Raw genomic sequence first — 16,544 nt, 5'->3', positions numbered from 1 at the left:
CGTTCATGGTCAGTTTTGCCTATACCAGTGTCCTTCAGTGTAGTTTGTAGAGATTGGAAGGAAAAATCGTCATCATTTCCCTCAACTGGTGTACAAGATTGTGGCACAGTGCTTAATTGAGGTGCAGTGTCGGGTACTTGCGAGGTTACTAGGCTCGGATACCACACGTGTCTGTTGTTCCGACATCCCACATTTTACATATTTTGTTGCATAAAATTATTCATAAAAACCGTTAGGTCACTAACCTGTTTGCATAACTGACCAAAAACCGAAATATCCGAATTGTAGTACTCACTGTGGCGCCAGTTAGCGCGATCTAAAGAGTTGTCGTAAGTTGGAGATCTCGATCTGGTGTACGAGCGAGATCGAGTTTTGCGCCTTCGTCTTTGTCGGTATCTGCCTCGTCGTCGTCGTCGGCACTCGCCAGTGCCGCCAGTTGTATCGGAATCCATTTCGGTACGCAATCCGACAAGATTTCCCCTTAATTGTGTATTCGCAACGAAATTCAACAACGCAATGAGGAAAACCGCGTGTCGAGTTTGAACAACGGCCACCGCACCCCCACACTGGTGGAGGGGTGAACAGCGGCAGCGTGGTGGTAAAGATCCAACGACCAATCGGAGGGCAGAAGGAGAAATTCAGTGTTGCCAGTTGTCAAATCGTGTTTTGTACCAAAAATTCAGCAATAGCTCTCTCACCAAACCCGGACAAGGCGAGAAATGCACAACGTTAATAGCGCCTCCCGTCCTATATGCTCTAAGATTCCGAGTCTATCAGTTTAATGATTAAAAACCGGTATCAATAATATTCGAAATACAATCTTGATCTTTACACCTCTATTTCTATGTTCTGATTGGTTATCTTAGGGATTATTCTTTTATTTTTTTCCATCCTCTAAGGGATTAACCCTTAGAGGATGGAAAAAACCTTAATAACCCTTAATAACCCTAAGTACAGAATCAACGTGCATATTACCAAAATTTGAAAGTTACAAATGGCGGATTTCTTTAGTGTTGTACCATAATCTATCGATAAGTCATTATCGACATGCAAATGTATGGCTTGAATTTTTGTTTCTTTAGTTTACTGTAACCAAAGTATGCCTAAACAAACACAAGTCTGATAATTTAATCTCGAGTGGTATATTATTATAAATGTCAACACACATTTTTAAACTTCAAAAAAAATTTATTTTCAACATTACAACTGGTAACTTATTTAGTAAAAGTCACCAAACTGCTGTGCAGATTGTTGGCGACATGCGCATTCTTGCTTAATTATACCTACTTTACTTGTATTTAACATTACGTAGTATTAATTGTACTTACTACTAAATTACTAAATAAAATATAAAAATTACTTTAAGAGGTACGCCTTTAACCTACATTTTAGTACATATTTACATAACGTCTTTTAACTAACCGTCAAGTACAAGTCTATTCAGGTTTCTGCGGATTCTAGTATTCCCGTTAATTCCCGGGCTTTCTTAAGCAAATGAATCTATCAAGCAATTTTAACACAGAAATAATGGAAGTAGTTGTAAAAATCAATTATCGGAAATCAACAATTATCATGTACTAGCTTTTCCCCACGACTTCGTCCGCGTACAATTTTTATACAAATGAAAAATATTCAAGTATGAACCAAATCGCACCACGTGTTAAAAAGTTACCATACAAACTTTATTACCCCATTTCGCCGCATTTTTTAAAAACTGTCATGCCATTTTTTTACCATTTTTATTGTAACATATTTATGCAAAGTTTCGTCTTTGTAATTTCAAGGAATATTATTTTTCATGCAAACGTTTTTAACCGTTTTCGCCCTCTTAGGGGATGAATTTGAAAAATCCGTTCTTAGTACTCCTTCACTAAATAAAATTAACATACCAAGTTATCATGTTCCAGTACTTACAGTTTTTGCTATGCGTCCATCTACCAGTGAATTGCTCTGGACCGTACTCCTTTAAATATGTATATAGATTTACAAAAACCAAATTATTTTAAAAAATAAAAACCCGACTGCAAAAAATAACTGAAAAGAGATAAACCTATGACAGCCCCACCAATCAAGACGAATCAAACGACACCTCATATCTCAAAAAATCCATCATGCCATTTAGGCTGTACAGCGTGAAAAAGAAATTAACAAACATACACTCAAAAAACATAGCACACCTTCTCATGCAGTCGGGTAAAAATTACTAAAATTATTCATGACGGAATAAAATAATTTTATTTAAATAATTTCGAAGTGACAAATTTTCAATTTTTTTTTCCAAAATATTTGAATCTCAAGTCCATATATATATGCATAGTCATTTTTAATAGTTAGAGTTGTCATTGGGAAAAATCAGAAACGAGTGGATAATTTTGTTTTCAGGAACTGAGTATAGCTAGTAAATGAGTCTTGTTTAATTTAAATTGAACATAAAATTATTTACCAATAACCCTAATGATGGAATAGCATTGTCATGTAATCTAGTTACATTTAAAGTTCTGTTAAAATTTGACTCTTCAAAATGAAGCGAACAAATGAAGATGGTCTTTGATCCAACGTTTATATTCGGCAGTCCTATGATTTCCAACCATTCTTTCTTCCTTTTTTCATTTGTAGGAAAACTTGAAATAATAATAATAAAACAATAAAAACCTCATAGTGAATTGTTTTAATAACAGAATATCGATAATATGTATGCTTACAAGATCAACACTATCTCAAAATAATCGTTAACAACAATCATCAAAATATACAAACAAACGGGCAATCTAAAGTAACAAAAGCAAAATTTGGCAAGATTTATAAATAAACTACTTAAATAAGTCTAATTACATAAAATATTCGGGCTATTGTGTGATTTATAGACAAAAAAATAACACATGCCAGTGCAATGTAACATTCGATTGATTTGCAGTTTTTCTAAAGCCGCATCCTTTAATGCTGCAGCGTCGCATTTTTATTAATACCTAATTATTCTCACTGTCAATATTTTTGTCCAATTTAATTATAATACATGTGAATAATTCAATAATACATTTGGAAAAACATTTGTTTTGACATTTGATGTACTTCCCTTTGACAACGGTATCATGTACCTCATGTACTTGAAATGGCCACGGTTGGCATTTAAAATGACGTTACGAATTTTCGATTCCCGTGTTTGACACAGACCAATGTAATGCTATCTCTTTTGGCTTAAGACGGCACGTAATAGTTAAACAAAGACAATAATATGTTTATGTTTTCGACGTCGAAATGCATCATATACATATAACGTCTGATTTATATATTATGTCAACGTAACATGTCCTTTAGTTTCCATAGTCTAAGGATTAACCAATAACGTATGAACGAAGGGTATGAATGACAAGCTGTCAGTAAAACATCATTCGCAATTCATTCAATTATTCGTTCCTTCTATTCATTTCATTTATTGGAAAAATGGTGGCATAAAATGTATGAAACTATGAAGTAGAAATGGTTTCGAATCTATTATACTTTACCTGTGATGTCTAGGTGAAAACAATCGAAAATGTCCACTCCGGTGTCGAATCGTAAATATGGGGCACAAAAAATAAGACTTACTAGTAAGTGTACTGGTTTCAAATCCACACTTTGGTGTCTTCCTTCGTAATTGCATTGAATTATTTTGCTTTTGATGATCACATTTCCTGCAATAATGTTACATGTACATAATGTTATCTTTTCAGTTCTATGCGCGAGGAATTTGGTCCGGAGAGATCTTTTCAGTAAGTTATTGTTTGATAAAATATTGTTTACGATTAGTATAGTTGTTTTTATTGTAATTTGGTGTCTGTGGCGTATGTTCTTACGTCTTGAAGTAATCGCGTGCGCGAGCTAAATTGCTCTCACTTTCTTATAAATAAAATTACACCGTTGCCTACCAGCGTACGTTGTGTCTTAATGTGATAAGTATTCATTTGATCATTACTGAAATTCCTTGACATAGTTACGGAGCATCCAATTTTTTATGAATAATTATGTGTTTCTGTTGTAGGACTGCCAGATCCTTTTGTCAAAATAACTGTGGATGGTAGTGGACTGGTGTATTCTACAAATGCTGTTAAGGCTACACTTGACCCAAAGTGGAATACACACTATGATTTGTATCTTACAAAAGGAGATGGAATTACTATCAGGTAAATTACCCATTCAAAAATTTTTGTGCTACTAATTATCACTCAAAAAGAACATAATAACTTATTGAATTAAATATTCACATAATATTCACTCCATGTATTGAATAAATACACAATAAAAAGTTTTAACATTGCAGTTTTATTTTTATAAGTATACAACAGTATGCAGTACTGAATAATTTTATTGCTCTCCATGGTAGTGTAAGTGTATTTTTACACATAACAGTATACAAGTCAATGTCAGTGTGTAATATTTCTATAAGTAATATTATCTATAATAAATAGAAATGTTCATCTTTTAGCGTGTGGAATCAACGGAAAGTTCACAAAAGACAAGGTTCTGGCTTCCTGGGTTGTGTTCGAATTCAGCCATCCACAGTGCACAAACTGAAAGACACTGGTTGTAAGTAAACTTGTTTTTTTTTATTTGTGGGAGGTTTTTCTTCAATGCTTGTGTAGAATTATGCATTTCTTATTTTCTTAAGATAACAAACTGGAGCATCTCCTTGACCTCTGTTCTCTTGATCTCTTGTAGTCATAGCTTTTGCAACAATTATTGTTCTAATAACTTTGAATTTTTTTGTTTCGATAAATACTGTATAGTTGAAAATTAAATTTACATGTTGATTTTTTGAAGCATTGTTCAAAATATTACAGATTCATTATTTTGGCCTTATGAAGCACAATAGGATATTATTTTGAGATGGCTGAAAATTGCATAAACTACAAAGACTTATTAGTACTCAATGAAACCTATCTTATCCAGCATAATTTGAACATTTTTTGTTTCGTTTTGTATTGCAGATCAGTGTTTAGAGCTGTGTGAAGATGGTTCAGTGGAGACTTGTGGTGTTCGAGGTCAGGTAATTGTGTCGCTACTCTCGCGGGACAGCGCGCGTGGGGAGCCGGCCTCCGCCGCGGGAGAAGGGTCGCCCTTAGCTGTCGTTGGTCCTGCGGGAGACGTTCGCACTCCTAGAGACCCTCCTACAAACACCAATGTGCCGCAACTCCCACTTCCCCCACATTGGGAAGAAAGAATTACCTCTGGTGGAAGGTAATAACTGTTATAAATTTGTTTTGGTGTATTAAAATAAAACACTGTGTAATATGGAAATTGTGATTCTCCATAGAAAATATGCTGTGCTTTAGCTAGACACCTACATATTTAGGTGACATAATTAACAGTCATCATTATCATCATCTGTTGCGCATTAGTTTACCAAGCAAGCATCCAATACAAGTCCTTCATTACATCTTAGATTTACACGTGGATTTATCAAATTTTCATTCACTTTTAAAGTGATAATTTAACAAACTGCACAAGATTTGAAGTATATTAAAAAGTGTATTTAAGGTAATCTAGATTATATTAGTAGAATGTAACCCACAATTACCATGTTTGTGTTCTGTTTAATTTGATAGTAACACACTTATGGGGTTGTATTTCAACTTATTGACTATAATAAGAATGTGCCAGGTTTATGCACTATAATGCAAGTGTAAACATTTACTTAGATTTTGTATTTTCCATGGGACCAACCTACATTATTCATAATTACGATAATGACGTATATTGGACGTATTTTCCTATTCATAAATGATTTTGTTAATTAGTGGCACATTCGATTTATATACATAGCTTATGTATTATAAAAAATGTCGAGTTTTAGTTTGTCTCGCATTTTTAAACAAATAAGGTGAGTTTGTGGAAATATAACGTATATATATGTGCTGTGAAAACATTTGAACAACAGCTCAATAATATAATATTATCTCACTCAAGGTTGTGTGGGCAAAATTATTACTCAGCAATAATTAAGGCTGCTCTTTTCTGTTTCTATTTCTTCGTTTTCAATTTGAGAGCTCTTCTCGTCTTATGATGTTGTTGCCAAAAACGTAGCATCCTATTTTAATAACAAAGTAAAACTCCTTTTTCAGACCATACTACGTGAACCATGCGCTGCGCCGCACCCAGTGGGATCGTCCACCACCTGAGACGCCGAGTCCATCGTCGCCATCAGCTGCGTCGCCACCGTCTACCCCGTCACCTCCTGCTCCCGCCTCCCCCGCTGGCCCTGCGCTGGTCAGTCCTACCTCGCCGGGCTCCCCTGCCTCGCCCGCTTCACCAACATCCGACGCCGAGGTTAATCATGCGCCATCAATATCGCTAAGGTACGTGATATGATTATTTAAAGACTTAATTGTATTTAGTTTTAAGTAAAATTTAAAACTATATTTATTAATGTAATATAGTCTTTTGTGAAATATGTGAAGACTATTAAAGAAAACATGAAATGGGTAAAGTACAATAATATTCAATCGTATTTTTACACATTTGCTGAAGGTACCTGGCAAATTCTCCATCTGATGCTACTAGCATTAACTTAAGTTTGGAAATAATGCTGTCTTATCGGGGCAGGCCGGAGCCGCAGCCACAGACGGCAGTGCGAGCACGCGCCCCTCCCGCGCCGACGTCCCCCATCAGTCCAACAACTCCAGCTACTCCCACCACCCCTGTATCTGCCACGGACCTTCCTCCCGGATATGGTATGCTATAATTTCTGTTATTTACAGTTGAGTTTCTGTTATTTACAGTAATAATCGTAATTTACGTGAAATTAACGTACTTTATTTTACAGTTATGGTTATGCTTAAAGAAGTTGAAAAATTTGAGACTTATTGTAAAAACCAACATTTGTATGTACACTTAACCGCCTGTGGATTATAAAAATAAGTGCATACTCAGTCAAAAGATACATACGAGTACAATACGCCGCTTAAGTAGTAGTTAACCTAATTGAAAATTCATGAAGTAGATTTTGTGCTACGTAACCTTGGACAAGTGAGCGACATGTTATAAATGGTAACAATGGCCTCGAGTTCTAATTAAGTGTCCCTCATCCTTCGACGATACTAACATACAATTGATTCGAATTGAAGAAAGACGAGAAGAATTAATAAAGAAATATTTTTTATCAAACTGCAACATTTACATTTCATCCTAAATAACATTTAATACCTTGTTGATTTTTTTAATTTTTTCTATTAAATTGGATAATTTAATTTGCATTATTGTAATCCACATCTTACAAAAAAATATCTCTGGGCTGTTTGATAACTTCGGATTTTTTCTATAATTACTACACTCATGTTTTCAAATCAATAGGGATATATTGTACTTTACTTTTGAAGAATATAAATTGTATTCGCAATCACAAAATTATACACACATTTTATACTTTGTAGAAATGCGAACGACAACACAAGGGCAAGTGTACTTCTATAACTCGGGGACGGGGGCCTCGACGTGGCACGACCCTAGGGTCCCACAACACTTGCGGCATTGCGCCGCGGCCGCTGGCCCGCTGCCGCCCGGCTGGGAGATGCGGCACGCGCCCTCCGGACGACCTTACTTTGTCGACCATAATAACAGGACCACGCAATTCACTGATCCGCGGCTTGCGCTTTCTGTTAGATTCGTAAGTTGTTATTCAATGTACTTATTTATTTCTATCATTGAACTAAATAACGAATAAGCTACATAAAAACAAAGTGGTTTGGTGGTAATAGGTTTATCACAGACTCTTGTTGCACGCCACCTTTATAAATTTTGCAAATAGTCTTAATATGTTATGCTTAGTATAAGCTAGAAATATAATATCGAAATATTCTGTTTCTAGCAGAAAGAGATTTGAAGGATTGTCGTTTGTTCCTGTAAAGTCGCTAGACAATAAAATATTTGTATGCTCTGCTTTCAGCCGTCAAGTGACTCGACGCCATCGTCGCCACTGGCGCAGGCACCTTCAAGCGGCGGGCAAGCGGCCGAGCCAGCCGATGCGGACGCACTACCCAAGTACAAACGCGACCTTGCCGCTAAGGCGCGCGTGCTCCGTGCGGAACTGCAGGCGTTGCAGCCGCAGACCGGTCATTGTCGAATTGAGGTACCGAAAAATGTATAGATTTACTTCGCATATAAACAAAGTAATAACAATGCCGGCGCAGATGCTTGGATTCCTCAAAACTCCATAGGTTTTAAACTAACATGAACCAACATCCTCTTATACAATGCTCTTGTAGGCAGCCATCTCGAATACGCAAGTGTAACATGGAGTCCATTTTAAGCAGTGCACTCACAACGTGTTGAAAGCATACTACGAGCGTTCACCTTCTACTCCAGTGGGTTATCTCACAGGCAATGATTGCCTGTTGTGATTGATGATCAATGTATACAAAAATTCAATATGGTTAGTCTGCGTGATCGAAGACTTTTGTTGGACTTGTACTTTCTACACAGCTTATTAATGGACTGGTCCAAAGTAGTGATTTACACGATTGCATTTCTCTAAATGTCCCATATAAATATCCAATAAACAAAATAACAAAAACTTACCCCCCCTTGTAAAACCAACCTTGACCTTCAATACTTTTTCACTAGAATTTTCACCAAGTACAATACTATTAACAATAGAATCCAGGACCTTGATGTGTACATTACACGAGAAATATTTTTGGAAAAAAAAAAAAGAAATTGTTGAAACTCAAAGCCAAACAGTAGGTAACTTAATATAAATAATTTTGTATGTTGTTTTGTAATTTAAGCTTATTTTATTAACCCTTTTATAGTAAAGCTATGAACACCATAATTGTCATTATATGTTAGATGTAATACCGTATCTATGTTGAATGTTTAAATGCTGTAACATATAGGATGTGGTAGTACTTAATAAATAAATATAGATACAAATAATCAAAACACGCATGCGTCAATCATAATCATCATCATAAACGGGGATATTTAAACTAGGTGCAGACAACATGCATCAGAGGCTGAGAATTAGTTCATGTTCAGTTTGTAAGTCAATGTGTTCGGCGCATAATATTTAAGAAGTTACATTTTATCCTAACAATGAGAGAGTACAGTTAGCTATAATAAACTTAACAGGTTTGTTACAATAAATAGATAAATGATATCGAGCTCTTAGGTTTTCGCGATTGTTACGCATAGGAAATGAAACTATTCCGGATTTAAATCGCGTATATTTGTTTTTTCAAACAAACCGACGTTTCGGGCCCTTTACGACGTCGCATGGTCACGGTTGACTGGGACCTGTAAAGGGCCCGAAACGTCTGTTTGTTTGAAAAAACAAGTATACGCGATTTGAATCCGGAAAATATAGTTTCATTTCCTATACATAAATGATTTTAAAGTATTTAAATAAACAATTGAACTGAACGAGAATATCATCTGTAGGTATCACGTAACGAAGTTCTTGAAGAATCGTACCGGCTCGTGATGAAGCTGCGTGGTAAAGAACTGCGCAAGCGCTTGCTAGTCAAGTTCCGAGGGGAAGAAGGTTTGGACTACGGCGGTGTCGCTCGCGAGTGGTTGCATTTGCTTGGACGGGAATTATTCAACCCTCATTATGGACTTTTCCAGTATGCTAATGCTGGAGACGATCGATATGCTTTGCAGATAAATTCTGATTCTGGGGTAAGAGTTCCTATATTTCAAATTTTCATTACCGCACCTAGTGATTTAATTGTTTACTGCTGCCTAATTAATACCGACATTTATGCTAGACATAAAAAACATTCATTTCTAAATACCTCAAAGCAATTGTTGGTCAATGGTCTAGTTTCTTGTGCGTGTAATTGCGCTGATTGCGCCACTTTTCAATGTGGAGCATAGCATTCTTGGCACTACTAGTTCCTGTTTAGTTGCCTCCAATTTTGCTTTCAAATTTCAGGTAAACCCTGAGCACTTATCATACTTCCACTTCGCGGGCCGCATCCTCGGTGTAGCCCTGTTCCACGGGCACCAGCTGGACGCGGCATTCACGGCGCCCTTCTACAAACAACTGTTGGGCCGGCCCATCACGCTGAGAGACATTCGCGACGTTGACCCGGAGTTACATCGAAGCCTCTCTTGGATGTTGTAAGTGTAATTCTTTTTAACCGACTTCAAAAAAAGGAGGAGGTTCTCAATTCGTCTGTATGTTTTTTTCGGTATGTATATTGCGTGATAACTCCGCCGATAACTTTTTTGTGAACCGATATACCGACGATTCTTTTTTGTTGGAAAGAGAGTACGTCAGTAGTCATCGCATTTAAATTTGAAGAAAATATTCACCTGTAAGGGTGGCAAACTAGGGGATGAATCCGGTTTCGCGCACTTTCCGGTAACCGATTTCAATAAAACATGGCAAATAGATGTAATTCCAGGAAATGTTGAGGTCGGTTTTTTTAGTAATCTGTACTGAGATTATTTGTCATAAATTTTTTGGTTCTTTGTTTCCAGTTCAGTTTCAGCTCTGACGAAACAAAACTAAATCTACGTCCGTATGTATCACACAAGGCGCGGCAAAGACGACATTCTTTTTGTGCATAGAATAATAAAATCATACACTACTCAGTCATTACAGCGTGCAATGCAAAAAAACAGTGCAGATTGCTTTGGTATATAGTTTCCTTTTTAATGTAATTTAACGTTTTTGGTCTTAACAGGGACAACAATATCGCGGGAATTATAGACACAACATTCTCGGTGGAATGTTCATCGTTCGGCGCGGTACGAAGCGTTGAACTGAGGCCGGGTGGCGCCAACGACCAAGTCACGGACGCCAACAAACGTGACTACGTACGGCTGTACGTAGCTCACCGATTCACACGCGGCGCCGAGCGGCAGTGGCTGGCCTTGCAACGTGGCCTGGCAGACATCATTCCTCCGCAGCTTCTCCGACCGCTATCACCTCGGGATCTGCAGCCGTTGCTAGCTGGCCGCGCTGACCTTGACCCTGCCGATTGGCGTCGACACACACGCCTCAAACACGTCAACCCGGACGCACCCATTGTCGGCTGGTTCTGGGAGGTCGTTGAGAAATTCGATGCGGAAATGCGCGCCAGACTGCTACAATTTGTAACGGGCTCCAGGCGAGTGCCGCTAGCTGGATTCCGTGCTCTTCAAGGTTCTACCGGCGCGGCTGCACCTCGACTGTTCACTTTACACCTTGTCGCCGACGCTTCTCCGGAATCCCTCCCCAAAGCGCACACATGCTTCAATCGCCTCGATTTACCGCCTTACCCTAACAAAGAGAAACTCCACGATAAACTAAAACAGGCAATTCTGGAAACAGCTGGCTTTGCTGTCGAATGATTAGCAGATTTAAATACTTTATTGATATTATATCCCCCATGGGGGCTTATTTCTGCAAGTTGTCTAGGACCCAAGTATAGTAAAAATGAAGCTCGTAGTTATCTTCGGTCTTTCTCTTCAATTCCACAGACTGAGGTATAATCGTGAATTTCAAGTACTGTGTTCAATGTTGGATATTATGTTGTTTCTAGAACTGAATTTGCTCTATGTAACGACGTATTCTATAATTTTAATTGTAAATATTGCTAGGCTTCGTAGTCACTTGCTACTGAGTACTGACACATGGCAACTAGTCTTGAGTTGTTAAAGCAGCTGATAAAAAAAGACTGACGAATTATTTTGGGTACTAATCAACATGACAACATTTATATTTTGACGGAATTTAATCGACTGTTCAAATGAAAATCGGCCCTGTTATCTTGTTATTGAAGACTGTTTTCAGTTAGTACTCGTGTATTTATTTAATTACACAGAGGCAATGATTATGATGCTATCAAGAACCTATATAGCCAATTTGTCAATAAACATTTAAATAGCCATAATTTTGAAAGCGAATTTTATTAACACAACAAGGTTTATGATTGCAACGGTGAAACTACAATGAAATATTTTTCAATGCTTATTTACTTCTATGGTGTTGGTGGCATATCATTTAATTTACGAATTTCTGTATTACAGCTAAACGCAACTCACTGCTCAATATCACATTGTACACATCTTATGTTGTAGTCTTAAACGTTACTAATAAGAACGTTTATTTCGTTGTTCCAGTGAGCATATAATGAACTGGTCTTCCATATCAACAAGTAGCTTTAAATCAAGCAATACTACGCTACTAATTTTTAAAGCTCAAACTTGGATTATTTCAGTTTCAATATTATTATTCAAATTTCGTAGCTCCTTAGTTTGCTACTGCAGTTAAAGTATTTTTTAATATGCGGTTATTGTATAATGTATCCATACTAAGAAATCAACTAAAAGTTTACCTTCCCTGATTTGATATGAGGTAATGATTGAAGTAATATTTAACCGGTATAAAGAGTTTCTCAATTACATTCGCATGTTTCTGTTTCTGGTTATATATTTAATGGACTGAATAAACTAGGACCCAAAAAAATGGTATTGTACGGAATTTTACTGCTGTCTTTACTATTAGTAGTACCATAGGTAATTTCCTTTGCTGGTATTACTACCGAATATTATGACAGTATTGTGGGAAACACGTTATACTAGCTAGGGATATGTCTCAGCGAAGTTTTGTATACCACAAGTATATAGTTAAAATCCTTTTAAACAATTTTCTTAGTTTATATGTTCATTATACTCCGTTATTTAATTTCACACCTTAATTACAGCTTGTATGTTTAACATGTACTTTTTAGGTTAATACTATATGTTATTATGAATTGTTCAGTACAAAGCACAAAAGGTAACTGATTTACACAATCGAGTTTACAGATATTAAGTAATGAATAACCTGATTTTACATATAGGCAGATGTTCATGCTTGTTGGTGCCTTATTATTTGAACATGTTCTTTGTAAATGAGCTGGAAATGCATATGGATAAGCCATGTATTCCGTTTTTATTTATATCTGATATTCCACTATATTATTCTGTCTATTTAACTTTTAATATAAGAATTAACACGAATGCATGTTTATAAAATGTATATATATTTTGTGACGGCCTATTTAGGAACCGATATTTTAATAACAAGAATGATATGAGTGCCTTTTACTTGTTAAATTTTAGCTATAATTTTGAAGTTGTACGACTGTTAGTGATATAAAATGATTTAATAGTGATAAATGAACTTAAACTGTATTTAAAATTATATTATTATAATATTTTTGCACAATATTGTTAGTTTTATTCTAAGGTTCCAATATTACATTATAATATCATACCCATAGATTTAGATATACTAAATCTATGATCATACCTATCGCTTAGAGCATAAATATAATTTGTTGATATCAAGACCTACAGAAGGCTTGTTTTGAAATGTTGTTGAAGGAAGTTTTTCACCTTTTTTTTACAGGAATGAAATCACCAGTGCAGTGGTCCAAATAATACGACTATTTACAAATTATATTTTCTAGTCTGTGTATGCATGCAATATTAAGATTTTTTTCATGAATATTTATTTAGCTTCAAAATACAATTTATTACAAAATACTATTGGCATCTTTCTAGTTAAAATAAATTAAGAATCGTACTTTCTGATTTCTAGAAAATATAAAAAAAAGTAGCGTATAATGTTGGGTCTTGAAAAAAATTATATTTCGAAAAAATCATATTTTTCCACATTTGACGTTGAATCCTGTCGAAACAAAAGTTACTAAACGAAAACGATGGAGCAGGAAAATAATGGTTTTTCTTTTCGATGTCCAATCATTTTAAATCGACTACTATTTAATTATAGGTGTATGGTATATTTGTCCACGTTTACGTTTACTGTAACTGTGAGATCTCTATGTGGCAACATTTAATGTCAGGAAAGTTCACAAGGTAATTTACACCCATATCACACCCCGGACACTCCACACAACGGTCGAAATTTATTTACCTACTACTACTACATATAGCAAGGCGCTATCTGCACACGCGCAAATGTGTGCGTGAAGTGTTACCTATCACTTTCTTGCACTATTACGTTAGAGCGGCAACATAGCGAAAATGCTAACGCGAATCTATGATCCTAATAATAGATTGCAGCACATATTACTATATATAGTTTGCAGAATCCTAATAATTACTTAACCCTTATAGCACAGAATTATACGATCGTGCGTTATACTTTGAAAAAATTTACGTAGAAAAGTATTCAAGTTTACCGCCTCGCACGGTGGGCTGAAAATCGACTTTCATAGACTTAGGGATTTCAATTTGCATGTGTCAGTTTTTTTGCCGAATATTGCTTCTTTTAGTTATTACTATGTACAAATATGACACCCGAGTTGATTATGTTCAAAAACGAAGGAGTTATAATTCTTTTTCGAAAAATTTGTATGAAACTTGTATGAAATCGAATTATCTTTTAAACGTCAAGGAAAACCGTAATATCCTTACAGGTGGTTATAGTACTAATTATTTATGATTTTTTGGATACTCCAGATAACGGTCATAAATGCCGTTTTTTTTTAAAAATCATCAAAATATTTTTATTTAATTTTACATGTGAAACAAAAGTCTTTGAGTTGAGTAACACAAACTTTTTACAACACGTAACATAAAATACTATCACCCCTATATTCCCAAAGAGTAGACAGAGGTTTACAGTACACCCACACTAGACAAATATTGTGTAGTTTTATAATGAATCTAAAAACAAGTGATTTAGTAAGTAATTACAACGATATTGTCTTCTAATGAGTCAGAATAGGTGATTAAATGATTCTCAATACCGCACAACAATGCCAACTATGGGCTTAATTAAGCTTTTTCTGATAAGTAAGCTAATTTGTTGATTAGTTGTGCTTTCAGTTCTAAAAAAATATATATATTTTAAGCGCACATATTTTTAAACTCTAATGAGGGTAGTTAGCTAATTAATTAACTAATTATCGACTTTTTGCAATAAAAGGGCTAACATTTTGCTTAATAATTTATATCGTTCACAACTGTGTAACTGCTAACATTAAATCTTTGCTCAAAATTTGAAAATGGAAAGTTTAATCACCAATTTAGACTTGTTCGTTCTTCTAAACAGTGAGAGTACTTCATTTAATCATGAAGTATTGTTTAGTGCAATTGTATCCCGCATAGGCGATTGCCTTTCTGATGAAGATCAAGTAACTCTGAAAGAGTTTTGTCGGAGATTCACGCGAGCTGCTTTACAGAGGTGGAAGAAATCCAATCGATTCATTGATAATTTAAGCAAACATTGACTGGCCAAGTTGTGTGCAAACTTTACTTCATCAAGAACCAACTGCTGATGAGTTACCAGACACACACTCAGTCTCTCAAGAACGTCTACTTCATCGTGTGTTGGAACAATGACGAAAAGGTCCCGAAAACCATTCGAAGATTAACCATTGAAGAAGAACCATTCTTCTCTTTTTTTGTTTGCTTCTGGGAAGCAAACAAAAAAAGAGAAGATCTGATGATCATGCAGGCGAAAATTCCAGTGAATTAGCATATGCAGCTGCAGCACGTTTGAAAAAAGAAGGGCATGATGATATCGCATCTGTAATCGAGTATATGATGAAAAATCCAGAAGCAGCCGTTACAATTAATAAAACGCTTAAGAAACCATTGAAAACAGTCATATTTACACCAGAGAAAGCGCTTGGATTGCTTCTTTCACTAAAACTGCCAAAGTGGCAATATATTACGTTGCGAGAGGCTGCCATTCGGGAAGGTGCTGAGGGTATTTATCCATCCTACTATAAAGTGCAACAAACCAAGCTTGATTGCTATCCTCCGAAGCAATCAGTATCAGTTACGGATTCATCGGCCAGGATTACCCTTCAAGCTTTACTTGACATCATGGTGACTAGGATCCTTCAAAGTCTTTCTGATGATGTGCAAAATAAACAGCAAAAGCTAATATCTAAGTGGGGATTTGATGGTGCTTTCAACCAAAGCCGATACAAACAGAAAATGAAAGGGGAGCAAGATGATTCAAACATTTTCATGACCACATTAGTGCCATTAAAACTGACAGATGGAGATAATACTTTATGGACGAACCCAAAACCTTGCTCGGCTTTGTATTGTCGTCCAGTTCAGTTTACTTTTGTAAAAGAGAGCAAAGCAGTTGTCATTGATCACAAAAGACAAATGGATGATGAAATTAAGGCCCTTATCCCCACAGAATGCAGTAATAGTAACAGTGTGACTCATCAACTATTGATGACAATGATCGTCGGTAAAGTCTGCACTTATCTTTCTGAAGCCAGATCAAATGCATCGTGCTACCTGTGGTTATCGAAACCAACAGAAATGAAACGCTTAGATGCTGTAACATCAAAGACCGTGTGTTCTGATATATATGAGTTTGGCTTGTCATCCCTACATGCACGAATAAATTGCATGGAATGTCTGTTACACATTGCGTACAGACTTCACTTCAAACAGTGGGCTGCGAGAAGTAATGAGCACAAAGAAATGTTGCAGACAAGAAAGAAACTGATTCAAAATAAATTCAAAGATGAGCTCAATCTGTTGATTGATATAGTGAAACAAGGTTCAGGAACTACGAATGATGGGAATACAGCCAGAAA

At 36.0% G+C, this 16,544-nt stretch overlaps 1 protein-coding gene across 1 annotated transcript; it reads left to right on the top strand.

Moving 5' to 3' along the window:
• Positions 1 to 3,532: 3,532 nt before the first annotated feature.
• Positions 3,533 to 13,050, top strand: LOC113233756 (E3 ubiquitin-protein ligase SMURF1). The gene is made up of 12 exons (XM_026468945.1): positions 3,533 to 3,587; positions 3,711 to 3,749; positions 4,019 to 4,160; positions 4,463 to 4,563; positions 4,965 to 5,214; positions 6,099 to 6,332; positions 6,580 to 6,707; positions 7,407 to 7,639; positions 7,919 to 8,101; positions 9,412 to 9,651; positions 9,908 to 10,095; positions 10,665 to 13,050. Exons 1-12 carry the CDS (start codon positions 3,533 to 3,535, stop codon positions 11,311 to 11,313), a joined length of 2,442 nt encoding a protein of 813 aa, XP_026324730.1. The 3' UTR covers positions 11,314 to 13,050.
• The last annotated feature ends 3,494 nt before the right edge of the window (positions 13,051 to 16,544 follow it).

The sequence above is a fragment of the Hyposmocoma kahamanoa genome, unplaced genomic scaffold (genome assembly GCF_003589595.1).
Source record: "Hyposmocoma kahamanoa isolate Upper Pololo Valley unplaced genomic scaffold, ASM358959v1 80, whole genome shotgun sequence".
NCBI lineage: Eukaryota > Metazoa > Arthropoda > Insecta > Lepidoptera > Cosmopterigidae > Hyposmocoma > Hyposmocoma kahamanoa.
The sequence above is the reverse complement of the archived record's forward strand: the minus strand, read 5'-3'. Positions and strand labels throughout refer to the sequence as shown.